Raw genomic sequence first — 27,516 nt, 5'->3', positions numbered from 1 at the left:
TACTTCACTTAAGCCTTCCAACAATTCTGAGGTAGCATGGTGGTTATTAGTGCTGTACAAAAAGATTTCCAGCCTTCTACTTTCAGATACATAGTAAGAAGCACTTTCCGATCTACTTTCTATTTAAATTTGAAAAAAAAAAAAAAAAAACCTGAATTGTGATAAAATACACACAATATAAAATTTACCATCTTAACCATCTTTAAGTGTACAGTTCTGCAGTGTTAAGTATATTCACAACTGTTGTGGAACCAACCTCTAGAACTAATTTCAGCTTGAGAAACCGATTAAACAATTCCACATTCCTTCCTCCCATCAGGCCCTGGTAACCGCCATTCCAACTTTCTGTTTCTTTGAAAGTGACAACTCTAAACACATCGTATAAGTGAAATACAGTGGTTGTCTTTTTGTGACCAGTTTATTTCACTCAGCACCATGTTTTCAAGGTTCATCCATGTTGTAGCATGCGTCAGAGTTTCCTTACTTGCTAAGGATATTCCATTGTATATGTATACCACATTTGTATTTCCATTCATCCATGGACATAATCAGTGACTTTCAACATTTGTCATCGTGAAGAATGCTGCTATGAACATGAGTGTGCAACATCTCTTTGAGACCTTGCCATAAATGCTTTTGGATTTAAATTTAGCAGTGGAATTGCTGGATCATCACGTGGTTAATTTTTGCTGTTCCATCTTTATAAATGCAATTGACAAACAATTGTAAGATACTCGAAGTATACAACATAATGATTTGATGTATGTATACACTGTGAAAGGAGTCCCTCTATCAGATGATAATTCTACTATTAATTTTTTAAAGGAATAACCATAATGTTTTCCACAGCAGCTGCACCATTTTACATTTCCATCAACAGTGCAAAAAAGTTTCAATTTTTTTCACATTTCAATACTTGGTTATTTTCTTTCTTTTTTTTTTTTTTTTGTCATTGTTGTTTTTATGCTTTGCACAACAAAATGTGAGTGGAGGTAATGTGTGTCATTTCTGGTCTGTAACTTTGAGAGCCAATATATTTTTCATTGATGTGGTGATCCCAGAAGGCTGGGATGAGATGAAGCCTCTGTCATCTGATATGGGGAAGAGGAAGAACAGAAAGACTGTCACTCTTGATGTAAAAGTCCACGAATCTTTAGACATAAAGATTAGTACCTCCATTTTCATGCATCATACTCCCGTTTACTGGGTTGGTCAAAAAGTTTGTTCGGGTTTTTCTGTGATATCTTACAGAACTTTTTGGCTAACCCAACAGAAAAACAACATTCCTGGATTCTCTCCTTATTTTCACACACATATTACACAGAAAGAGCAATGACGTACCAGGTTGATGTCTTTGACAGAAGAAACTGTGTAAGAGCAGCTGTACTAATTCTGAATGCTCTTTCCAAGTATCTTATCAATTCTTTGTATCTAAATTTTGGTCTTCTCTCCACTGACCTGCAGGATGCACTGACCTTCCCTAAGGAATCAGGCTGACAAATTTTCCAGAAATTCTTTACCCTGTCCTTCTTTGCAAACTCTCAGAGGTCTTATTCTTTACTGTGCATTTAATCTTTGAATCTCAGGGACCCAGACTGTTGTTATCAACAAAAGTGCAAGGAACACAAGTGAAGACCAGTTTAAAACACCTGAGACTTCTATAATAGAAATGATATATCCACCACTTGTATGAAGAAAAGATAGACTGACGCGAATATCACAAATATCAAAGGCCAAAAGACATCATCAAAGAAAACTTGTATCAGGGACACCGCAGCCTCAGGAATCAGGTTGGTACAGAAAGAGTTCAAAGATGTAGAGCAACTGATACAGTACTCAGTGCTTCCCAATCTTTTAAACTTTAAAAAGTTTTAGCTCCATAAAGAGTAAAGCAAAAACAAAACTACTGAGAAATAAATGAGAAGCGCTTCAAGTAAGGCTTGTGATTTCAGATGAAATAGGAAAGTTCTAGATTCTTTTAAAACAGTTTTAGAGAAAGGAAAGAGAAAACTTGTTAGTTCAGTTCCGTTTAGTCGCTCAGTTGTGTGTGACTCTTTGCGACCCCATGGACTGCAGCACTCCAGGACTCCCTGACTATAACCAACTCCCGGAGTTACTCAAACTTATGTCCATTGAGTCGATGACGTCATCTAACCATCTCATCCTCTGTCCTCCCCTTCTCCTCCTGCTTTCAATCTTTCCCAACACGAGGGTCTTTCCAAATGAGTCAGCTCTTCACATCAGGTGGCCAAAGTACTGGAGTTTCAGCTTCAGCATCAGTCAGTCATTCCAATGAACATTCAGGACTGATTTCCTTTAGGATGGACTGGTTGGATCTCCTTGCAGTCCAAGGGACTCTCAAGAGTCTTCTCCAACACCACAGTTCAAAAGCATCAATTCTTCGGCGCTCAGCTTTCTTTAGAGTCCAACTCTCACATCCATACATGACTACTGGAAAAACCATAGCCTTGACTAGATGGACCTTTGTTGGCAAAGTAATGTCTCTGCTTTCTAATATGCTGTCTAGGTTGGTCATAACTTTCCTTCCAAGGAGTAAGCATCTTTTTATTTATGGCTGCAGTCACCACCTGCAGTGATTTTAGAGCCCCCAAAACAAAGTCTGCCACTGTTTCCACTGTTTCCCAATCTATTTCCCATGAAGTGATGGGACCAGATGCCATGATCTTTGTTTTCTGAATGTTGAGCTTTAAGCAAACTTTTTGACTCTCCTCTTTCACATTCATCAAGAGGCTCTCTAGTTCTTCTTTGCTTTCTGCCATAAGGGTGGTGTCATCTGCATATCTGAGGTTATTGATATTTCTCCCAGCAATCTTAACTCCAGCTTGTGCTTCTTCCAGCCCAGCGTTTCTCATGATGTACTCTGCACGTAAGTTAAATAAGCAGGGTGACAATATACAGCCTTGACATACTCCTTTCCCGATTTGGAACCAGTCTGTTGTTCCATGTCCAGTTCTAACTGTTGCTTCCTAACCTGCATACACGTTTCTCAAGAGGCAGGTCAGGTGGTCTGGTATTCCCATCTCTTTCAGAATTTTCCACAGTTTATTGTGATCCACATAGTCAAAGGCTTAAGCACAGTCAATAAGGCAGAAATAGATGTTTTTCTGGAACTCTCTTGCTTTTTCGATGATCCAGCGCATGTTGGCAATTTGATCTTTGGTAACTTGTTAGTTATTAGACCAGAAAAGTTGACACTCCAACCCAAAAAAATTTTTTAGAAGTAAAATGAGTAAAATAAGGGAAGATCTCCAAAACCAGAAAAGAATGATCCTTTCAGAAATAACCAGGATTCAGGAAACAGCCAAGTGGCAGTCTAGAGAGAGACAGCCATCAGGGAGCTGTGTTGAACAGAGGCTACTACATGAGGTGATTACAGAAAGTCTGGACAGATTTCAGAGGAGGAACTAGGGACTTCAGGGTAAAGTACTCAAAGAATTATAGAGATAACTCCAAAGAGACTCAGCTTCCATAGATGGGGATACAGATAGCATTCACACTCTGAGGAAATATGCTCAATAAATTTTGGGGGTTGGAACTCTAAGGAAAAGTACAAGGAACATGAATTTTACTAGAGAGGAGCCAGGATGGACAATTGCAGATAAAGTTCACACACAGGCTATCTCTTGGTCTGACAGGACAGAACCCTGGTGGACTTCTGCAACACAAAAGAGGTGAAGGTGGGCAATGCCTGTATGAATAATAAACTACTTGGGCACACTCCTAACTCATATTTCACTAACTCTCATTATGACAGACCTATTAAGACAGCATAGAGGGATAGGGCAGAAAACAAAGTCAAGCAACAAGAGAGAGAAGACACTTGGCCATCAAACAGAACTGGTTCCATACAAGGTAGAGGTTTAGAAGCAGGTTAAACTATTAAGAATTCAGCCAAGACCTCCTTAAAAAGAATGGGGGGAAAATGTAACTGCACCTTAAAGAACTATCCCATCCAAAAAAAAAAAAAACAAACAGCAGAAAGAAATATACTAAAGGCCTAGAACATTCAAAAGTTGAGAAAACAGCTTATCATAGACATGATGATCTTTACTGGAGCTGGAACTCAGGTTTCAGAAAGCATCAACAGCAGATTCAGTTCAGCATCAGGATGGGGAGATTTACCAAATGAAACTAACATAAAGAAAGAAAATACCTAGAAAGCAGGTTTCACAAGTCTAACCAATTTCATAGCAAAATGCTATGGTAGCAACCATTGTGGCATGAAAATATGTTATTAGAAAGATAGCTTATATTTAATGCAGCACTGAAGGCCAGTAAACTGACGTTTATAAGAAAACTGCAACTTAAGAATTTTGGTGAACAGAAAAGAAGAGTACCAGACCACAACTGTTAGCATCATAAACTTCTTAACATTCCAAAAAGGAAGCAGCTTTCAATGATACATTCTAAGTTTCCCACAACAGAATCTTTCCCTCAGATATTGTAGATTTAGTGCCATAATCTGGAGAGATTTCTTCCAACGTAAGTTTATAAGTAGTTGTCTAATAAAAAAAAAATTGGCCCTTAATGATAGACATCCTGGCAGAATTAAAACCATGATGATTTCCTCCATTTATGACATCATCCAAAGTTTCTGCTACAGTCTTTAGCAACAGTAACTTGAGTCTGGATTGAACTAAGAGCCAGGAACACTAGAGCTGGACTGAAAGCTAAAGGGTTGAAGCTTCACTTTTGTTTTAAACCTCAGCATTTGTGGCCACAAATTCAAAAAAGCTTATATACAGATAACATTTGGGTTTCCATACACTTATCTCAGATTCCTATTTCTCTGTTGACACGGAATACATGAGAGAAAAAAAAAAAAAAGTGTTATTTATCAATCTCCTAAACCCCATAAACTAAACTTCACAGTAACTTACGTCTCTTCTTCAGCTTTCATTTGGAAGGCATCTTCTAACCAATCTAATAATTTGTGTGTAAACTCACTCACGTCTTGCTGTGGGGGAAAAAAAAATGTCTTATTGATATTTGAGCCTACTAATGAAAACACTGCAACATAAAAGTTACAGCTAGTCTTTTCTAATGTATAATTAACTGACCCCTCACAAAGGTATCATATGAAATGTTTCACATCAAATGCAAGAAATATTTATAACTTAACAAGAACATAAAATCAGTATTTGAGAAAAACAAGTATTATATTCATAATTATGTGACTGAGTTTCACTTTAGGAAGAAAAAATATATATGTATATCTATTGATATATATAAAAACTCATACTCATGAATGAGATTTTTAAAAAGAGTTATTACCTCCCCCTAGAGTTCTCTAATGAATCTTTATATAACGAAGGTCCCACATTACCAAAGAGTTCTTCCTTATACAAAGATTTATTACTGGCTTCTCTCTTAGAAGGAATATGAGCTTTTAAACAATTCATTTTCTCAATTCAACTGCTACACACCACTTTTTAAGCCATATCTAATCTTACTAAGATATATGTTAACTTGGATAGGTTGAGTCTAATCAATAACTGACTCCCTGATTATCAAGGTCAACCACCTCTGAAGTTCAAACTGAGTCTCCAATCAGAACCAGCATAAGTTCACCTTCCACAATCCCTTCTGTTGGTTCTAGCTCACCTGACATAGTTACACAGGAGTAAAGCAATGGCAGTTGTACTCATAAACTACCATAAACTTCTTTCAACAAGACCTGGAATACAGCAAACAGGTTTGTATAGAACCTGCATGAAGAGTGGGGTTGAGAGGGAAGATAAAGCAAGTCTTACTATGACTGCCCAAAGACAGATAAGTAAGTGTAAGCAACTTGCTTTTATGAAAGTAGCCCTAAATATAAAACAAACTTACTGTTATACATTTCCACAGGTAGAAGTTTTTTGAAGAGCATCTAGGACAAGTGATTTACCTTTAAAATGTTGAAACTAAGGTCTAGGAAGCATAAATAAATCATTCCAAAGCCATATGAAGACAACCAAACTTAACACAAAAAGCTAGTTATAAACATCCATACCACCCGTAGTGGGTTAAATTGAGGCCTGTCAAAATATATGTCCACTTGGAACCTCAGAATGTGACTGTATTTGGAAGAAGTGTCTCTACAGATGTAAAGAAACTATGGATCTTAAGATGAGACCATTCTGGATTAAGACAGGCCCTAAATCCAGTGATGGGTACTCTTGTAAGAGGTGGGGGGTAGGGGGAAGGAGCAGGCGCACAGACATACGGGGGTAAGGTCATATCAACACAAAGAGACTGGAACCATAAGCCACGGAACACCAGGAATCACCAGATGGTGGAGGCAAGGAAGGATTATCTTTGAGGGCCACTGGAGCAAGCACGGCTCGTTCAGCCAACACCTTTATTTTGAACTTCTGGCTTCTAGAACTATGGGAGAATCATTCTCTGTTGCTTTGAAATCACTCAGTTTGTGGTCATTTGTTATGGCTGTCCTAACTAATATAGTACCTTAAAACGACTTGCCAGATTTTTCTATAATGTTACTTACCCTGCAAGGCTATATCTGACAAGAAAGAAAAAGGTTTCCTAGTTATCCAATGCTCTTCAGAAGAAAATGTCCGGGTGGGGAGGTAAAATTGAAAACAACAACAAACATAAGCAAATTCTGATAATGACCACCTTTTTTGTTCATTTATCTTTGCCATTAAAAGCATTTTTTAAAAAGCACAGGAAAAGCAGTGGCAAAATCAGACACCTTTCAGAATTCTCTGCCAAAGACCCTCTCCATACATCCAGAAAACAGATATATATGCAAGCACTACAACAACTACACTGCAAATGTAGTGGAATTTTTAAAATCTCAAGTATCCTCTTTATTTTCTGCCCATTACATTACTATCATCTTATTCAATATTGTTGCTATTATCCTCTGCTACTTTCTTTGCTTCTCTTCTGCTTTCCTTTAATTTCTCTAACTTCTCAAATTATATGTAAAAATGTTGGTATGTTTGTAGACATTTTCTACTTTTATAGGAAAATTTCCAATATTCTTTTTAATAAATTGATAAAAAGTAACCAAACAGCACTACATAAAGATTGGGAAATAAAAGAAACAGTGACAAAGTTAATACCATTCAGAAACATTGAGAAACCCTTTCTGAGTAGGAGTTTCTGCCAGCAAAAACAGGCATATCCAAAGCACATATACTATGCTGACACTGGGTTATCACACCTTGGTGAAGACTTTTAATTACACACTTATGAACATTTTTCATTTTATCTGTTACTTTCATTTAGTAATTTTAATTAAAATTACAGCTTGATTTATCATATACTATCAAGATCACTGTTTTTTAATTTAAAAGTAAATCTTCCAAATAATCATATTTTAAATGGTTCCAAATTATTCTTATAAAAATAAGAATTGTTTTGATAATAGAAATGTTATTTTCATTTATCTTTTAAAAACACTGCTTAAGGAAGAAAAAATTAAAATAAAAATAGATAATAAACAAATAAGCACAAAAAAGCTACCTGCTGGGAGTCATTTGATTTGAAAGCATCTTTAAGAATCTCAACTGCTCTTGATGGATCAACATATTTCCTTTTAGTACCAACAAGAAGTGCAAATAGATATCGAAGCTCACGCATAAAAGGCAAATTCCGATGCTCCTATTGAAAAAAAGAAAGAAAATTCTTAAGTGAAATTAAATTTTTTACTGGTAAAGGGATACTCATTTAAAAATTAACCAGAAATTTAACTAATATAGCTTAAGAATGAGTCCAGCATCATATTATAGAAAAAGAAGAGTGTTGGTTTCAGCTAGGAGTCAGAAAGGAGTCAAACATGGAAACAGCAGAGCATCTAGCTTAAGCTCACAATTTTAGCATAAATGCCATATATTCACAGCAAATCATGTCATTACCCAGCCAAGAATATCCTCATTTATGTCTGTTTATTATAATTCTTCCCATTCAGCAAAGCCCAGCTGCTGCTGAGAACAGCAATAACAAGAGCCAACATTCAATGAGTGTTTAATCACGTACCAGGCACTATTTAAGTACTTCACCCTCAATAAACCCATTTAAGCAAAAAATCCCTCCTCCACCATGAAGTCTTCCCAGGCCCCTCCAAGTCAATGATCTTGTCAAACTCCACATCAACTGAAATTAATGTTTTTCATTTAGGAATGAATCACTAACTGAAACTGTTATGTGATAATCCTAATTATCAGACTAACATTATCATCCTTCCAGGGTTCCTTTTGTAAGTTCACTTTTATTTTTTGATAAACTGTTAAGTTTCCCAAAGACAAGAATATCTGTATATCCTTCACAACTTTTTGCTACACAAAACAAGCATTCAATTCTTTCTGGTTGATTAAACCAAATACTCCAGATGGAACAAAAACAATCGAATATCATAAATAATTCATTTTAAAATAAGAAAATGTTTTATAAGATTGTAATTCACCTATCTTAGTGAAACATGATAACAAATCAGCCAAGTAGTTGTTATTATGGTTAGCTCTTGAAATAAAAATTTTAACAAAGCTTATATATACCATTTAAATATTAGAAAAAACTTTCAAGTTTGCAGTTTTGTGGGCATGTGTATGTGTGTACAGTTGATGCCCAGTATAATCAATTAATATAGAAACAGCTGCTCTCAAAATGCATCAAAAAAGGAGTCTTAAGAAATAGATGTAAGGAAACAAAACTGATTCCAAATATTTATCTGATTTAAAAACTACAAATCCACTACAGCAATCAGAAAGTACATAAAGTCTAACATAAAAATGCTAAGTTTTAGAAAACATTTAAAAAAACATGGATTTTATTTAAGCATAATAAATTCTATCATCTATGATAAAGAATAAATGCAAAAGTTTTAAATAAGATAAAAAAACTAATTCATGATTTTTCTGTGGTACTTACTATTTCACAACAAGGGTTTCAAGACTGTAAATACTAACAATTTTAATCCACAAAGTAATTTTCAGAAATACCCTTAATTTCTTGTGCTCAATCTCTTCATTTATCACTACACCTACAGCAAAAACAGCTTGAGACATTCCTTGCCAAGTAACAAGGATGAAAAAAAAGTGACTTTTGAAAATTAAGTGAAATTCTGCTAAGAAGTAAATGTGAAATGTTAAATACACTAATAAAACATTCTTTGCTCTTGGCCAATTTCAAAAGACAAAATTAGTGAATGCTGTTAAGACTAGCCACTATATGTGCCTAAATTATGAAAATATCACCACATATAGAAACTATTCAAACATGATTCTTTATCTTTTAACAGATTTACCAAGATATAACTGATGTACAATATACTGTATATTAGTGTAAAATTTTACAAGCTTCACATATGTATACATCCATGACTGTATCACCACAATCAGTATCTGCATATCACCCCAAAACTTTCTTCATCCCTCACTCCCCTCCCTAATCATTCCCAAGCAACCATGGTTACTCTGTATTTTCCAGAGATTTATATACATCAAAATTATATTCCATGTACTCATTTTAGTCTGCTTTCCTGCAATCAGCACAATTACTTTGACCTTCACTCGTATGTACAATACATTCCATTTTGTTGCTGAGTGGGATCCCACTGTGTGGGCAGAACACAACTTATTTATACATTAACCTGTTCCAGCTGCTGCAGATATTATTGGATGTGGCTTTGTGTGGACATATGCTCTCATTCCTTTTGAGTCAAGAACCGCAAGGAATTGGTGAGGCTGTATGGTATACGTTTTTAAGAAAAAAACAATTTTCCAAAGGCACTACATATACCAGTGAATATGTAAAATTTATATGGAAAATCAAGGGATATGGAACAGCCATAGCAGTTTTACATGTATGTAACATTTTACATATTCAGTGGTAGTGGAACGAAAGTTCTAGGTCCACATTCTAGGTTCACATTCACACTTGGATATGGGCTGTATTTTTTAACTTTAGTTCTTCTAGTGGCATCTCTAGTTAAAATTTTCATTAGTCCTAATTTAGACCAGTAACATCAAGCATCTTTTAATGTAGTTATTTTCAATGTTTATCTTCTTTGGTGTTGCAATCTGTTGAGATAGGTTATTTGTCTTACTACTGAATTATACAAATTCTATATACATTTTACATATAATTCCCTTTTGTGACACATATTTTGTTATTATATTCTCCAAATCTGTGGTGTGCCTTTTTAATTAATCTGTATGAATTTTTCAAAAACAAACTTTTCATTTTGATGAAGTCCAATTTATTAAAGTTTCCTTGTTTAAGCTGTGCCAGTTTGTTGTGGAACTTAAAAAATCTTTTCTTAATTCAGAACCCTAAAATTTTCTGTTTTATCCATGAATTTTTAAAGTTTCAGTTCTTTGTTTTAGGTCTATAGTTCATTACATTTTTTTTTTTTTCATATATAATGTCTTGTAGAGGCTGAAAAGTATTTTTCTTCCTATGACATCATTAGTTCAAAAGATTTTCCTTTGTTCACTGAATTTTTGGGGCAACTTTGATTAAAACCAATTGCCTCTATATGTATGTTATATTTCTGTACACTCTAGTGTCTCCTAATGATCTGTATGACTATCTTTTCACCAATAACATAGTGTCTTGATCACTGTAGCCTGATAATTTCTCCAACACTGCCTTTCTTTTTAAAACTGCTATGGCTATTCCATATCCCTTGATTTTCCATATAAATTTTACAATCTGCCAACTCCTATGAAAATGCCAACCAAAATTATAACTATATTGCACTCATTCCATAAGCTGGGGACAACTGATATCCTAATACTTACTTAGCTGATTCATAAACATAGTATCTCTCTCTACTTCTTTAATTTTTCCCAGTGATCTTCTGTAGTTTTCTGTATCTTTTATCTACTTTCCCTCTAATATTCCACCTTTTATGCTCTTACATAATCATTTTTTAATTTATATCTCCAATTGTGTGTTGCTGGTACTAATAAATATAATTGATTTTTTAAATAATTTAGTTATTTGTTTTTGGCTGTGCCGGGGCTTTGTTGCTGCATGGACTTTTCTCTAGTTGTGGCGAGCGGGGCTACTCTCCGGTTGCAGTGCACAGGCTCTAGGACATGTAAGCTCAGTAATTGGGGCACTGGGGCTTTGTTACTCTGCAGCATGTGCGATCTCCCAGATCAGAGACTGAACCCATGTCTCCTGCATTGGCAGGCAGATTCTTTACCACTGAGCCAACAGGGAAGCCTCTACAATTGATTTTTGCATGTTTGCCTCGTACCATGTAATACTGCTAAATGATCTGACCCCTTGATTCTAGCACCTATTTTTTGGTAGAGTACTTAGGATTTTCTAAATAGACAATCAGTCATATATACCAAAAGACAGCTTTGTTTCTTCCTTTCCAGTTTGTCTGCTTATTTCTTTTTCTTGCCATATAGCACTGGTTGAGATCACTAATGTTTAATAAAAACTTAGTGAGGCCTGACATCCTTGCTTGTCCCTGATCTTTGAAGAAAAGGATTGTCTTTCACTATTAATTATTATAAATATTTGCAGGTTTCTCATAAATGAGCTTCATCAAGATAAAAAGATTTCTTTCTATTCCTAGCTACTGAGAGACATTTTGCCATAAATAGATACTAGCTTTTGTCAAATTCTTTTTCTTCATCTATTGAGCTAGTCTTATGGCTTTTCTTGTCTAAATTGTTACTATGATGAATTATATTCATTTCCAAACACTAAACCAATCCTTCAGTCCTGAACAAATCCCACTTGTCAATGAGGTATAGTCCTTTACATGTATTGCATCGTTCAACTTGCCCCAATTCTGACAATTTTTCCTTCTATTATTCATAAGGAATATTGGTCTATAGTTTTCTTTTCTTGAAATATATATTTCTACTTTTGGTTTCAGTGTAATGTTGGTCTCACAGGGTAAATTTGCAAGTTTTATTTCTTCAATTTTCTGAGAAAATTTGTAGAGAATTGGTATTATTTCTTCCTTAAATGCGTGGTATAACTCACCAATAAACTTTATTACTATTGATTTTATTTTTTGGTGCATAAGTTTGAAACTAAAAAATTATTTCTTTAATATAGAAATACACAGCTTATCTTTTCATCACTTACATTCAATAACCTTTGGCTTTCAAAATAATTGTCTGTTGTTTATAGTATTCCACTATTCTCTTTTACTGTCTGCAGAATATGCAGTGATGTGCACCTCTTTCATTTATTTTGGTTATTTGTTTCTTCTCTTTTCTTGTTCAGTCTACCTAGAAGTTTATCAGTTTTACCAATATTCTTAAGAAGTAGCCTGTGATTCCATTAATTTTTCTCTATTGTATCCCTGATGTCTATTTCATAGATTCATGCTCGTATCTTTATTACTCCTTTCTTCTGCTTTCAAATTAATGATCTTTTTTTCCTAACTTTCTGACATAATCTAATGCCACTAATTTGAAACTCTATTTTCTAATAAGGCATTTAGTTCATATATTTTCCATTAACCACTGCTTTTAACAACAGCTATCTAATTTTGATACATCATTTTAATTTTTATTCAGTTCAGAACACCCTGAAATTTCCATTTTGATTTGTTCATTGTTCCTGGGGTTATTTAGAAGTGTAAATAATTTCCAAATACTGTGGGGATTTTCTAGATATCTTTCTGTTGTTGATTTCTAACTTAATTTCACTGTGGTTGGAAAACATAATCTGTATGCCTTGAATCCCAAAAAATTTGCTAAAACTTGTAAATCCAGCTTCTGTTAAATCCTTCACGGCTAAAGACAAAAATTCCAGAATGCCTCTTTTTATTTTAAAATTCAAAACTCCCTCAGATATTTGCTTAATAATATATTTATGGTATTAACCCCAAATCATTTCCTTTTTATATGCTTCTCACTTCTGAGTAGAGAGAATATTGTTTATTTGAAAACATTCACCCTAAATCAAGGTTTTAAATAATATAACTTTATGATTAATAAGGTTATTAATTATATGACGATTACCTCTAAATATTATAAGCTTATGACTCTTTGTTTTGTCAACATTTAATATATGCTTTCCCATCAGTTCATGGCTTTTTAACCCAAAAGAGATTATGTGTGGGAATGGGGAAGGATGAGATGTTTACAGTGAGAATCTATCTTTAAATTTCTAATAATCTCCCAATTCTCCTAGACATTAAGATTACAAATAGCACAAATAAATATGGGTGTATAAAATTAGTTTCAACCTCTATAAGCAATAAACAAGTCTATTCAAATACAAATTGATATCAAAGACTTCATTTCATTCTATCATCAACAGACATATAATGCTTGCTGCAATTTTAAATTGCTAATAAAAAAATATCCTGCTCAATAGAAGTGAACCTTCAGTGTTTACTGCTACTCAGACTTTTCAGACTCAGTGTAGCAGTAAACACTAGATGAGTTTGCTATAAATTGATTATTAAATAATAAGTGACTTAAGGTTACACTGACACCTTTTTGAAACCTGTGCCTTTTATCACTTCAATTGAATTGAACTGTAACACTAATCAGTGGCTACCTCTAAATCTCACATGTTAGCTTCAAAGTTGTCAAGTTACAGTATGTATTGCTGTCATCATGTGAAATTAAAGAAATATCCAATTTATACAACAATCTTTTATAAAACTGCATTGTATTCTTATTGAGTGATTTTTCCCAATGGCAGTAATTATTATTAAAATTATTTTATTTTCTTAAACTAAAGGGATACCTAGACATGCAGACCCTTCCATTAAGAGAAATTTCCCTAGAAAGGTGTTAAAAGATTGGATTCATACATTTCTCTAGTATTCAGCTAAACATTCTCATGACCCCAAACTCTTGTACATAGGCATTGATATCACGATTGTTTTTCAAGTAAGATTATAAAACTAAGTAGCTCTTATTCAATTATTTAAAGAATAAAAGAAAGCTAAACTCTGTAAAGTACTAAAACCCAGGAACACAAAAGAGGTTAAGATACATATAGGGAAAAAAAGATACTTATGAACATCTAACTGCATCATGTAAATTATAAATATACTTTAACCAAAACATCAAAAGAACTAACCAAATTGTTAACAGAGGCAATAGTTCATAAAGTTTCATGTAAAAACTGTTATGACTGAAAGGGGTTTGCTTAATTCTCTGGAAGTATAAGTAGTTGGTCAGGTTATCTTAGATCCCTTCTGAAAATGGTTTTCAATTAATTTGACACTTATGGCTAAAGATTACAGCCCAAAAAGCTGGTTAAAAATCAAATTATATTCCCATCAGCTTGCATTATAAATGTTTCACATTTATAATGTTTGCAGGAAAAATTGTTTTCAAAATGATAGACTAAAAAGAAAATACAATAATGTATCATTACAACTAACAAAAGATCACACAAAGTTCAACACTTTACTGAAACCTAAAACTTTTCACTTCTTTGTCTTTGTCTTTATGGCTAATTTCTTTATGATAAGATCATTATGTCTTACAGTCAAGCATATCCGCATATCATCTCCATAATTAATCTTTCCCATTAAGTATGAATTTCTGAATGTGAATCAGTCCTACCTTTTGAAAAGCTAATATGAACAATATAACTAGCAATAGCTGACACCTGGTACTGACTATTGAGAGAGTTAATTCTTAGGTAGGTTGATAAGGAGTCTGGGCTCTCAAGGAGGAGAAAAGGGTCTGGGGCTCTCAAGGAGGAGATAGGGACAAAATGTTTTTTTTCTGCATTGCTTGGTTTTAGTCACATGTTTTTTCTTAAACTCTTGAGTTGTTATGACAACAATCTTTAAGACTAACTTTATACATTAAAACAACTCATTTTGCTCAAAGGTATGTTTTTCCTTAGGGAAGTCCTGTGGCTCAGATGGTAAAGCATCTGCCTGCAATGCGGGAGACCCAGGTTCAATCCCTGGGTCAGGAAGATCCCCTGGAGAAGGAAATGGCAACCCACTCCAGTACTCTTTCTTGCTTGGAGAATTTCCAAGGACTGAGGAGTCTGATGGGCTACAGTCCATGGACTCGCAAAGAGTGCGACATGACTGAGCGACTTCACTTTCACTTTCTTTACACAATAAAACAACTCATCTTGCTCAAAGGTATGATTTTCCTTAAAGTGAAAGTGAAGTGTTTTTTCTTAATGAAAAACAATTGATTATGTACTAATCAAAAACACTTGATTATGTACTAATGATTATATAACAATGTATCCTGTCAAGGACATGTTTCTTCTTTTTAACAAGAACCTTCTGACTAATTTGGTATCTTAAGACATGTGCTGTGGGAGTGGGTCTAGTAAGACCTTTCTTTTGTTCTAATCTTGTTAATTTCAGATGTTTGTTGTGGGAGTGAGTCTGGTAAAAGTATATAAGGCCTGGATAAGACTAGCAAGTGGGGCACTCTCCGTCCCCCTTCTGATGTCTATGTCAGAAGCATTCTCTGTCCCTTTTCACTGTAATAAAACTTCTGCCACACAAAAGCTCTGAGTGATAAAGCTTGGTCCCTGGTCCTGAACCTAAATCTTCTTCAGGACAACTTTAACTGTAAGCTACCACTATGTACCAGGTACTTTTAAGCCCTTTATGTTTTGCTATCTCATTTAATTCTCACAGAAACTCTATAAAACAATTGCTGTCATTATTTTCAATTTTCAGATATGAAAACTGAGCAGCAACTAGATCAAGTAACTAGCTCTAGGTCCAGAACCCGGGCAATGTGGCTCTGACCTCTGTGCTCTCTGTCACAGTACACTGCCTAACAATATTAGAAATTGTAGATTCACACTGCAAAAACAGGGTAAAGCTAAACTTTTAAAGAGTTCGTCTACAGAAATAAATGAAAAATGTTTGATTTCCACACACTTTTTGAGGAGGAAAGACCCTGAATTGTAAATGATAGCCTATTACTATAACATTCTAAAAAGAAGAAAAAAGCAATTACTAAAATGAAACAAAAAAATTGGCCTATTACTGACACACGTGTAGAAAAATTCATATTTACAATATACTGACCAAGAATAGTAAGTTACTGTTGTAGTTGAGATTAACAGGTTGACATTCAAATTTGACACTGCTTCAGATTTGATTTCACAAATATCCCAAAAGCAAACTTTCCCCCATGGCTCAGCAGGTAAGAATCCACCTTTAATGTGAGAGACACAGGAGACATGGGTTCCATCCCTGGGTTGGGAAGATCCTTTAGAATAGGAAATGGTAACTGAATCCTGGAAAATTCTATGGACAGAGGAGCCTGGCAGGCTGCAGTCCATGGGGTTGCAAAGGGTCAGGCACAATGAGGCACATGGCATGGCACCAAAAGCAAACACAAAAGAATATACTCGACTTAAAAATCTTTCATAATTTTACCTTTTGGTTTCGGGGTAAATCTTGAACATTTGATGGAGGCTTGTAATTCAGAACTAATCTTCTGAATTCCAAAAGATTGAATAATGACTGAAAAAGAACAACAATTTAAGATAACCAAAGGGAAAATTCTATTAACAGAACTATAAAAATATGACTAGTCTGAGAGATTCATTTTATATACAGAATATTTCCCACTAACACAAGAAGGCCTATTTTTCTCCCTGAGAAAAAGTCACACTTCTTTTATTTTGACATATTCTTGATCATTAACAATATTTATTGTACTGCAAAGCAGAAAATTACACTTGGACAATGCAAAAAATATAATATGTATTATTAAAAATTTTCTATGTGCCTAGGCAGTTTCCTCAAAATTAAATGTATACAAATGCAAACTCAAGAACTTTTTCAACATGTTATGTACAATGAGTTTTCTAGAGGTATCAATTCTACAAAAATACAGTAGAAATAAATCTATAGGCCAGATGCTAGGTTATAGAGACTCAAAGAAATTATGTATTATCACTAATGGTCAAGGAGACACAGCTTAGGAAGGAAACAATATTTAATTAAAACAACAGCAGTGTCACGCAAAGATACAGTAATACTGATCACATAGAGTATAATGAAAGCATATGGAAAGATGCTCATGGAAAAGTCTCCTGGAGCTACCCTTTTAAACTATAGTTTGTAATCCATTAATGTCAAGATAAACATCAACTCTAAAAAATGAAATAAAATGTAATGTAAAATATCAGAACATGTCACAAAGAATAAATTTACCAGAGTATTATTTATAAAATTTTCATTGGTGAAATTCTCATACGTTCTCATATGTATGTGTAAAGTGTTTTACAATGTAAAATGTATTCCTTTCTGTAAGTCATAGTTTATGAACTTCAAAAATCATTCTACAGGGGGCAATGATGCATTACAATCTTAGTAAAAGATGGGCTAGCCAACTTGCTAGAAAATAAACATAGCATTTTAAGCCAATAAGAAAACAAAAATTTGTTTAGTATTAGATTTTGGGAAAACTGACCCACTATAAATAGAGTCAGATACAGATATATAGAGATGCAAATCAAAGACCTATATATGAAAGGTAAAACCATAAAACTGATAACTGTGACCTGAAGTATTTTAGTAAACAATATGAACATATTCATTTACTCATTCTTTTAACAAACATTTATGGAGCACCCACTACATGCCAGACACAGGGAAGACAGGAAACAGAGAATAAAACATACCAAGTCGTCTCCGCCTTTAATACTATCTTGTGATTGCAAATTAAAACAATGAGAGTAGATGTTATAAACTAGAAAGAATGTGAATACAATAATAGACCAAAATCAGAAACTTAAGAAGCATTTAAAAGCCAAGTGAAAAAGAGGTATAAAACAAAATATGAATAGTAAAAGAAGTGGCGAGTCTGAGGGCACAGAAGAAAAAGGAGTAGAGAAAGCCTTCAAACACAGTTGTACATCAGAGTAACAGCAGAGCTTTTTTTTTTAATTTATTTATTTATTTACTTTACAATATTGTATTGGTTCTGCCACACATCAACATGAATCCGCCACGGGCGTACACGTGTTCCCCACCCTGAACCCCCCTCCCACTTCCCTCCCCGTACCATCCCTCCGCGTCATCCCAGTGCACCAGCCCCAAGTATCCTGTATTGAACCTGGACTGGCGATTTGTTTCTTATATGATATTATACGTGTTTCAGTGCCATAGTTTTGCATCAGAGTAACAGCAGAGCTTTAAAAAATGTTTATGTACAGAATTTCTCAACAAAGATATAAAGTACCAGAGATTCTGAAGTACATCAATCAATTACTGGCAAATTTCATTAAGGAGAAGATTAGTAAAGGTTGGAGGTTGCCACATCCAAAGAAGGTAAGGGCAGGAAAATAATCTTTATATTTAGCAGTTGGGAAGTCGCCTTTCCAATAAAATGGGAGGGCAGTAGCAATGAGTCCTAAAGAAATGGGTAAAAGTAGAGGTCAAAGTATGGACTGTTCTTACAAGGGATTTATATAGGAAAAAGAATGACAATCTAAAGAGGCTCAATCCACTTCTATGCTCTGAGCTCCCACTGAAAAATATTTTTTCTTCTTTTTGAACAGATTTCCCCTGGCATGGGTCTTCTGGTAACAAATTATTTCAGCTTCTGCTAAGCTCAAAATTGTGGAGGTTTTCATTTTCGAAAGACTTTTACTAGTTATAGAATTTGAGATGGCCGGTTATCTTTTCCCAGCATGTTAAAGATAGCATTTCTGTTGAGAAGCCAACTGTCGGTCTTATTTTTGCTCCTTTATTGAAGCAATATATCTTTTTCCAACTGGCTACTTTTAGGGTTTTCTCGGTCTTGAGTGTTTCTATTTTACTATGATGTACTTTTGTGCAGTACTCTTTATGTTCATACTACTTGGTTCCTATTGCTTCCCGAATCTGTGACTTGATTTCTTTCATCAAGTTCAGAATATTCTTTGTCATCTCTTCTAATATTGTTTTTATCCTACTTCCTTTTTAGTTTCCCTCTGGAACCACAAATAAATTGTGTTAGTAGTACAATTTACTCCATGTCCAAAATATCTCTTCTATGCTCTCATCTGTATTTCACGGCTACAGTGTGAAAATGTTCCTCAGACAAACTGTCCAGTTGACTAATTCTCTGGTCATGCTCTGTATCCTTCAGTTGTGTCTAATATGCTGCAAAATTCATCCCCTGATACCCTAACTTATGATATTTTTCAGCTCTAAATTTTTTTATAGTTTTTAGTTTTTTATCAAAAATTCTAAATTATGCTTCTAATTCCTTAAGCATATTAGTAGTTATATAACAAACTATTCAATTTTAACTTTTCCCTACATAGTTATATTTCTAATTATTCATTATTTTCTCCTAATTTGGGGACATGCCTTATTTTCTGATATGACCAATTATGAATGATTGAGTGTTAGACACTGTGTGTAAAAAACTGGAGAAAGTTCAAAGTTCAAGATGGTATTATCTTTCACTAAAATTTACATTTCCTTCTGGCAGGCAGCAAGACTAAAATATTTGCAATCCTATTATTACCTTGATCCAATCAATTATGAGATGATCTTAAGCTGGGATTCACAAGTTATAAAGCCTGGCCTCTTCTCAATTCTCAGTTAATCCTAGAGTCTAGCCCTTTAGAATTCAACTGAAAATTTCAGATGTTTCCAAGGCTTTCAAGCTTGTGTGAAACTCCGCTTAGCTTCCAGCCAATCAGCAGCAACTTCTGAAATTGCCTCAAATATCAGTTCAGTTCAGTTCAGTCGCCCAGTCATGTCAGATTCTTTCAGACCCCATGGACTGCAGCTCGCCAGGCTTCCCTATCCATCACCAACTCCCGGAGTTTACTCAAACTCATGTTCATCGAGTTGGTTTTGCCATCTAACCATCTTATCCTCTGTTGTCCCTTTCTCCCCCCACCTTCCATCTTTTCCAGCATCAGGGTCTTTTTCCAATGAGTCATTTCTTCACATCAGGTGGTCGAGGTACTAGTTTCAGCTTTAGCATCAGTCCTTCCAACGTATTCAGGACTGATTTCCTTTAGGATGGACTGGTTAGATCTCCTTGCAGTCCAAGGGACTCTCAAGAGTCTTCTCTAACACCATAGTTCAAAAGCATCAATTCTTTGGCACTCAGCTTTCTCTATAATCCAACTCTCACATCCACACATGACTACTGGAAAACCCATAGCTTGGACTAGAAGGACCTTTGTTGGAAAAGTAATGTCTCTGCTTTTTAATGTACTGTCTATGTTGGTCATAGTTTTTCTTCCAAGGAGTAGGTGTCTTTTAATTTCATGGCTGCAATCACCATCTGCAGTTATTTTGAAGCCCCCCAAAATAAAGCCTCTGTTTCCATTGTTTTCCCATCTATTTGCCATGAAGTGATGGCACCAGATGCCATGATCTTCATTTTCTGAATGTTGAGCTTTAAGCCAACTTTTTCACTCTCCTCTTTCACTTTCATCAAGAGGCTCTTTAGTTCTTCTTTGCTTTCTGCCATAAGTATGGTATCATCTGCATATCTGAGGTTATTGATATTTCTCCCAGCAATTTTGATTCTAGCTTTTGCTTCATCCAGTCCAGCAATTCTCAATGATGTAGTCTGCATATAAGTTACATAAGCAAGGTGACAATATATAGCCTTGATGTACCCCTTTTCCGATTTGGAACCAGTCTATTGTTTCAAGTCCAGTTCTAATTGTTGCTTCTTGACCTGCATACAGATTTCTCAGGAGGCAGGTCAGGTGGTCTGGTATCCCATTTCTAAGAATTTTCCACAGTCAAAGGCTTTGGCAAAGTCAATAAAGCAGAAGTAGATGTTTTCTCAAAGATAAAACAGCCCAAAATGTGAAGCTTACTCTCTGAAAATTCTGTTCTCTCAAAGTGTAGCCTCAAAATTCCACAATGCTTTAGGGCTTGCAACACCTTCAAAATGCTGGTTTCATCTTTGTTTTTAGGACTCCAACAATATATGACCAAGTGGATGGCTGAAAAGAACTTAATATGCTATTACCCAAAGCAGAATTTATGACCATGGATTATCACAACAAATTACAGGAACTCATTTTAAGTCCCAATCTATACTCTATATTGGGCATAGTAGTATTGGTCAACGTATTTCTTCAAAAGGGGTGGTAAAGTCTAATCGCCACTACTGTCTAAATTACATTTGTGACTCATACAGATTTAAAACAAGTATCCTTTTATTGAGCTCAAAGCCAATATCTGAATTCTGAAATCTGTTAAGAATGTGGCTAAACTCATGGAAGGTGAGAGTTTAAATACATAATTTATGGAAAACAAAAAAAGTGATGGCAAGAGAGCAGAAAGAAAGTGAAGTCGCTCAGTAGTGTCTGACTCTTTGCGACCCCGTGGACTGTAGCCTACTAGGCTCCTCTGTCCTGGGGTTCTCCAGGCAAGAATACTGGAGTGGGTTGTCATTTCCTTCTCCAGGGGATCTTCCAGACCCAGGGAACAAACCTGGGTTTCCCACATTGCAGGCAGACGCTTTAACCTCTGAGCTGCCAGGGTAGAGTTTAAATACATAATTTATGGAAAATAAAAAAAGCGATGACAACAGAGCAGGAGATATAAACTCTCTATGATGAAAGATACTAAGGGAAACCAACATAAATTCTCCTTGGTGGATTATTAATATTTAAAAATGAAATAGTAACAGATAAGTTTCAAAGTGTGAGAAAAACAGAGTGGCCTGATTAAAAGATGAAAGTTTGTATACAGAGCAATTAAATCCCAATGGCCTTCCCAGACAGAGAGGCACCAGACAACTACTCTCTCCTTCTGTGGAATGTAGGAAAATCTAGACTTTGGATATAACTGAACTTAACTGACTCGGGTTCCTAAACCTTATCATCCAATCCACAACTCTTCTGAGGATGAAAAAGGGCTCTACAATGAATTAGTAAGTGCTGACACATCTACAATAGGAATAAACTGGGACTGTACGAGGCAAACCAAGAAGCAGAAGCACCTTACTTCTGAGCATCTCAGAGGATTCCAGATGGGAATGGTGCTAAGGGTCATGAGAACTCATGAATTACTTGAACTTAACACCCCAAACTAGAGAGAGGAATAGAGTAGAAAAAGCAGCCCCAATCAGTACCATCTACATAAAAGTTGCTTTTGAACAGGATAAAAATAATCCTGAGTAGTTAAGTGGTTGATACCCAATCTAAAGACAGGCTGATATTGTTAGCATCCAAAAGATTATGTAAGCCACTCTCTGCACAATTTCTTTTTGCTCACAATCCCTTCCTGATATCCTGTTCCTCTTTTCTTTCAAAATACTTAGGTCTCAGTACTTAAAGGAACAAGTACAACAAAGTTGTACCTTCTGTAGCTTACCCCCCATTACCTACTCTGAAGTTAGAGGTTTATAATTCCTGTAAACTATAATCGGTAGAAATACTTTTAAAGAAGAGAATTCCCAGTTGTTTCACACTAGTCTTGCCAACTAAGTAAATTCCATCCCTGAGAAAATTTTTGTAACTGAAACTTTACAGTGCATTTATATCATAATTTGAGCAAGTTCCAACTTGCTTTGAAAAAAAATTTTTAAACTTCCCAACACTAATACAGATTTCCTACCCAAAGTTCCTTTCATAAGTGAAAAGTTCCAGTTATTATGATAAACATATTTTAGATGTCTGTTGAATTAAGTAAATGTCAAGGAATGAAAAAATAAAATATTTCAATTACTAGAAGTGAAAATTAAAAGCTACTTAAAATGGTTTAAGAGATTTTAAAGTTACATTCAAAAACAAAACAATGTCATTTAGCACTAGACAATTTTTTTTTCCCATCCACAATTTCCTAAACTGAAGCTTACTGTTTTTCTACATCCCCAAAAAACAGTATACTATTACTTCATTAGAAGCCAAAATTTTCAAGGTTATCTTTTATTTCTTCTAGATGTTTAAAGCACCTATTCTAACTAACAAATACTGATTCTCTGTGAGCGCTTTCTTACTTCTTATAGTTTTCTAAGAGAAGCTGCTAATCAATGAGCCTCGTTTACTGGCCATAATAGTGTAAAGGTAGCATCCAAATACAGGCAGCAAAACATACTCATACGCGCTCAGAGCACAGCCTTAAAATTGTGTTTCACATTTTAAAGTGAAAACTAAATTATGAAATTTAAACAATGAAATGCAAAAGAATTTACTAGTGGTGCAAGTATTAAGATAGCAAATAAAATTTGAGATATTGCTAGCATGTAAGTGGATAATTAATGCATTCTCAAGACCAAAAACAAAAGTATTATTACAAATTCATGTTAATTCCAAGTATTCCTTAATATTTTCATAGCCTGGAAAACATATAACATATCATGTTATTAACTGGTGTGTACCATAGTTGAATAAAAAGTGAGGCATGAAACCAGAAAACCAAAGAAGATCAAATTATATAATACAGTTTGCCAGAAGTAAAGACAGAAAAGAGCTGGAAATTATAACACTGAAGTAAAAAAAAACAAATTAATCACCTAGAGAGCACAATTAATAACCTTTACAATAGAAAATTTTAATAACCTGTTAGTTGCTTTAATATCATATGAAAGTTAATACTGTATTCAGGTTGGAAACAGACAAAATGAAGAGGTATTTTAAATGTAAAAGAATGTAAATTGGAAAACACCTACTGATTTTTTCTTTTTTTTTTTTTTTCTTTAATAGAAAATTATTTAATTAGTATACATGTGTTCCCTATCCTGAACCCTCCTCCCTCCTCCCTCCCCACACCATCCCTCTGGGTCGTCCCAGTGCACCAGCCCCAAGCATCCAGCATCGTGCATTGAACCTGGACTGGCCATCTCGTTTCATACATGACATTTCACATGTTTCAATGCCATTCTCCCAAATCTTCCCACCCTCTCCCTCTCCCACAGAGTCCATAAGCCTGTTCTATACATCAGTGTCTCTTTTGCTGTCTCGTATACAGGGTTATCGTTACCATCTTTCTAAATTCCATATATGTGCGTTAGTATACTGTATTGGTGTTTTTCCTTCTGGCTTACTTCACTCTGTATAATAGGCTCCAGTTTCATCCACCTCATTAGAACTGATTCAAATGTATTCTTTTTAATGGCTGAGTAATACTCCATTGTGTATATGTACCACAGCTTTCCTATCCATTCATCTGCTGATGGACATCTAGGTTGCTTCCATGTCCTGGCTATTATAAACAGTGCTGTGATGAACATTGGGGTACACGTGTCTCTTTCCCTTCTGGTTTCCTCAGTGTGTATGCCCAGCAGTGGGATTGCTGGATCATAAGGCAGTTCTAAACGAATGAAAACGAAAACACAACAACCCAAAACCTGTGGGACACGGTAAAAGCAGTCCTAAGGGGAAAGTTCATAGCAATACAGGCACACCTCAAGAAACAAGAAAAAAGTCAAATAAATAACCTAACTCTACACCTAAAGCAACTAGAAAAGGAAGAAATGAAGAACCCCAGGGTTAGTAGAAGGAAAGAAATCTTAAAAATTAGAGCAGAAATAAATGCAAAAGAAACAAAAGAGACCATAGCAAAAATCAACAAAGCCAAAAGCTGGTTCTTTGAAAGGATAAATAAAATTGACAAACCATTAGCCAGACTCATCAAGAAACAAAGGGAGAAAAATCAAATCAATAAAATTAGAAATGAAAATGGAGAGATCACAACAGACAACACAGAAATACAAAGGATCATAAGAGACTATTATCAACAATTATATGCCAATAAAATGGACAACGAGGAAGAAATGGACAAATTCTTAGAAAAGTACAACTTTCCAAAACTCGACCAGGAAGAAATAGAAAACCTTAACAGACCCATCACAAGCACGGAAATTGAAACTGTAATCAAAAATCTTCCAGCAAACAAAAGCCCAGGTCCAGACGGCTTCACAGCTGAATTCTACCAAAAATTTAGAGAAGAGCTAACACCTATCCTGCTCAAACTCTTCCAGAAAATTGCAGAGGAAGGTAAACTTCCAAACTCATTCTATGAGGCCACCATCTCCCTAATACCAAAACCTGACAAAGATCCCACAAAAAAAGAAAACTACAGGCCAATATCACTGATGAACATAGATGCAAAAAACACCTACTGATTTTAAAAGACTCATTAGAAACACTAAATGAGCTACAGTTCAGCTATATTAGGAAATTAAGCACAAATATTAATTTTCCTAAAGAGCAATTAAAACTAAGAGCATGTTATTATTCATAGATTATTTTACTTAAGGAGATTGTTTAGTTTAAGTTTTCACAATTTGAAAGATAACATTACCAATGTCTGAGAATACTAAAGAATTATGACAATAGTCATATCATGTAAGAGTTAAAAAAAAAAAAAAAACTAGTCCAAACTGAGAAGATGGTTATCTATGCATACAAATATTTTTCATTTTAGAATAAGAAGCTCAATAAATAATTCCAAGTTAGAAAATGTTATTCTTAATTTATTTTTATTCTTTCATTCTCACATATGTATTGAGAATTATTTCTCAATCTATTTCCTCCTAAAATAAAATGTCCTCTTTTATTAAAAAAAAGTACTTAAACGACTATAATTATTGAATGATATTTTCTATTATATATAAATAAATCTGATCTGACTCTCACACACACACACACAAAAACAGTCTTGGTTTCATATCTTGGTTATGAAGTGAAGTGTGAGTCACTCAGTCACGTCCGACTCTTTGTGACACCATGGACTGTAGCCCACCAGGCTCCTCTATTCAAGGAATTTTCCAGTCAAAAATAGTCGAGTGGGTAGCCATTCCCTTCTCCAGGGGATCTTCCCAACCCAGGGATCAAACCTAGGTCTCTTGCATTGCATTGCATTTTGTTTTTACCATCTGAGCCGCCAGGGAAGACCCATCTTGGTTATATCCTTTCCTAAATTTGCAGGGATTTAGATATAAAAATATTTTCTTTTCACTCTGACAACAATTCCCAACAACAGATAAGGAGGAGAAATTAATTGTGAATAAGGCATTGACAGTGTTTTATCGTGAAAAGTCCACACTGGGAATGAAGAACAAAGTGGAGTGGGGAATACTGCAATCGCCAAACTAAGTTAGTAGAAAGGCATATTAAAACCTTGTTTGCAGTGTGTGTGTCTATGTGTGTGTCTGTGTGTATGTAGATATATAACAACTAAAAAGAAACACAACTCCAACTCACTTTTCACTGCTGCCAGGCCCACCACATAAGATCTGCATAAAGATTCTTACCTGAATAACAGCACTAAACCAGCAAGTATTGCCAACATTCTTTAGTCCAACAGGAGCTTTGTCCTGCCTTTTTCTATCGTAAGGGTTTCGAGAATCTCTCCAAATTTCAGTAGGTGTCCTCTTCAAACATGCTTTATTTTCTGCTATGCTGGCCTCAAGAACTCTTAAACGATAGGTAGAAAATAATGGTGAAAAAATACAGCATTAATTTAGCACTGTACGGTAGAAAACAGCATACTATAAACTAAGGATTTTTATAAATTAAGGTCTAGACAATGCATTTGGAAAAGGAATACTTAACACTAAATTTACTCAAGTGGAGGCTAGTTTTCTAGAACATAGCATAGTTCTAGTTTTCAAGAACATAGTAGTAGCAATGCTAATAGATCAAAACACAGGCAGCAGTTTTTCCTCAGAAAACAGATTTTAATCACAAAAAGATAGCATTACATAATAGGAAATAGATATATTAAGTTATATTTCAACAAACTAGAAGCTTAGTATCAGGAATATAGCACCTAGATAAGTTTTCTGAAAAAATCATTGCATTGAAGTATATATTTACAATATACATAATGATTAGTTTTCATTAGAATTTCTTTGAAACACCAAGAAAATTAAAAATTGAAAAACACTGCACATTCATCCCTCTGATCATTAATTTCCTTTTCTATTTAAAAAAAAGTTTAGGTAAATTCTAGGGTTCGTTTCAGTTCTACATAGCCATACTCTACAAAAGCTACTGAAAAATAAAGGGAGAGAATATTTATGTGTTCACTTCATTCCCCAATAGTTTGCCTAGAGAAAAATCTACTGCAGTAAACTCCTACATATCAGAATAATAAAAGATAAACCTCTTCAAAATAAGTACATCCACAGAATATCTAAAACATATCTAAACACGGCTAACAGTACTGCTTAATGGTGCATTAATGCTTAAGCTGGAATCAAGATTGCCGGGAGAAATATCAATAACCTCAGATACGCAGATGACACCACCCTTATGGCAGAAACTGAACAGGAACTAAAAAGCCTCTTGATGAAAGTCAAAGTGGAGAGTGAAAAAGTTGGCTTAAAGCTCAACATTCAGAAAATTAAGATCATGGCATCTGGTCCTATCACTTCATGGCAAATAGATGGGGAAACAGTGGAAACAGTGTCAGACTTTATTTTTTTGGGCTCCAAAATCACTGCAGATGGTGACTGTAGCCATGAAATTAAAAGACGCTTTACTCCTTGGAAGCAAAGTATGACCAACCTAGATAGCATATGCAAAAGCAGAGACATTACTTTGCCAACAAAGGTCCGTCTAATCAAGGCTATGGTTTTTCCTGTGGTCATGTGTGGATGTGATAGTTGGACTGTGAAGAAA

General features: G+C 34.8%; 1 protein-coding gene across 27 annotated transcripts in view; it reads right to left on the bottom strand.

The window, feature by feature from the left end:
• The window catches only part of USP25 (ubiquitin specific peptidase 25), a 160,968-nt gene that overhangs the window by 71,548 nt on the left and 61,904 nt on the right, over positions 1–27,516 (bottom strand). For 22 of the 27 annotated variants that reach the window (XR_015167530.1, XR_015167537.1, XR_015167541.1 and 19 more), the window contains 4 exons: positions 26,145–26,307; positions 16,346–16,432; positions 7,498–7,635; positions 4,902–4,978 (listed from right to left, as the gene is read on the bottom strand). Coding sequence is in view for 18 of the 27 variants with exons in the window: in XM_086411911.1 (XP_086268037.1) it covers positions 4,902–4,978; positions 7,498–7,635; positions 16,346–16,432; positions 26,145–26,307 (465 nt within the window). In the remaining 9 variants the exon portion in view is untranslated. The remainder of the gene's footprint in view (positions 1–4,901; positions 4,979–7,497; positions 7,636–16,345; positions 16,433–26,144; positions 26,308–27,516) is intronic. The other 5 variants (XM_086411939.1, XM_086412021.1, XM_086411966.1 and 2 more) reach the window with 1 other exon arrangement.

The sequence above is a fragment of the Bos grunniens genome, chromosome 1 (assembly GCF_055505025.1).
Source record: "Bos grunniens cultivar Pamir isolate PY7600 chromosome 1, Bosgru_T2T1.0, whole genome shotgun sequence".
Lineage (NCBI taxonomy): Eukaryota > Metazoa > Chordata > Mammalia > Artiodactyla > Bovidae > Bos > Bos grunniens.
The sequence above is the reverse complement of the archived record's forward strand: the minus strand, read 5'-3'. Positions and strand labels throughout refer to the sequence as shown.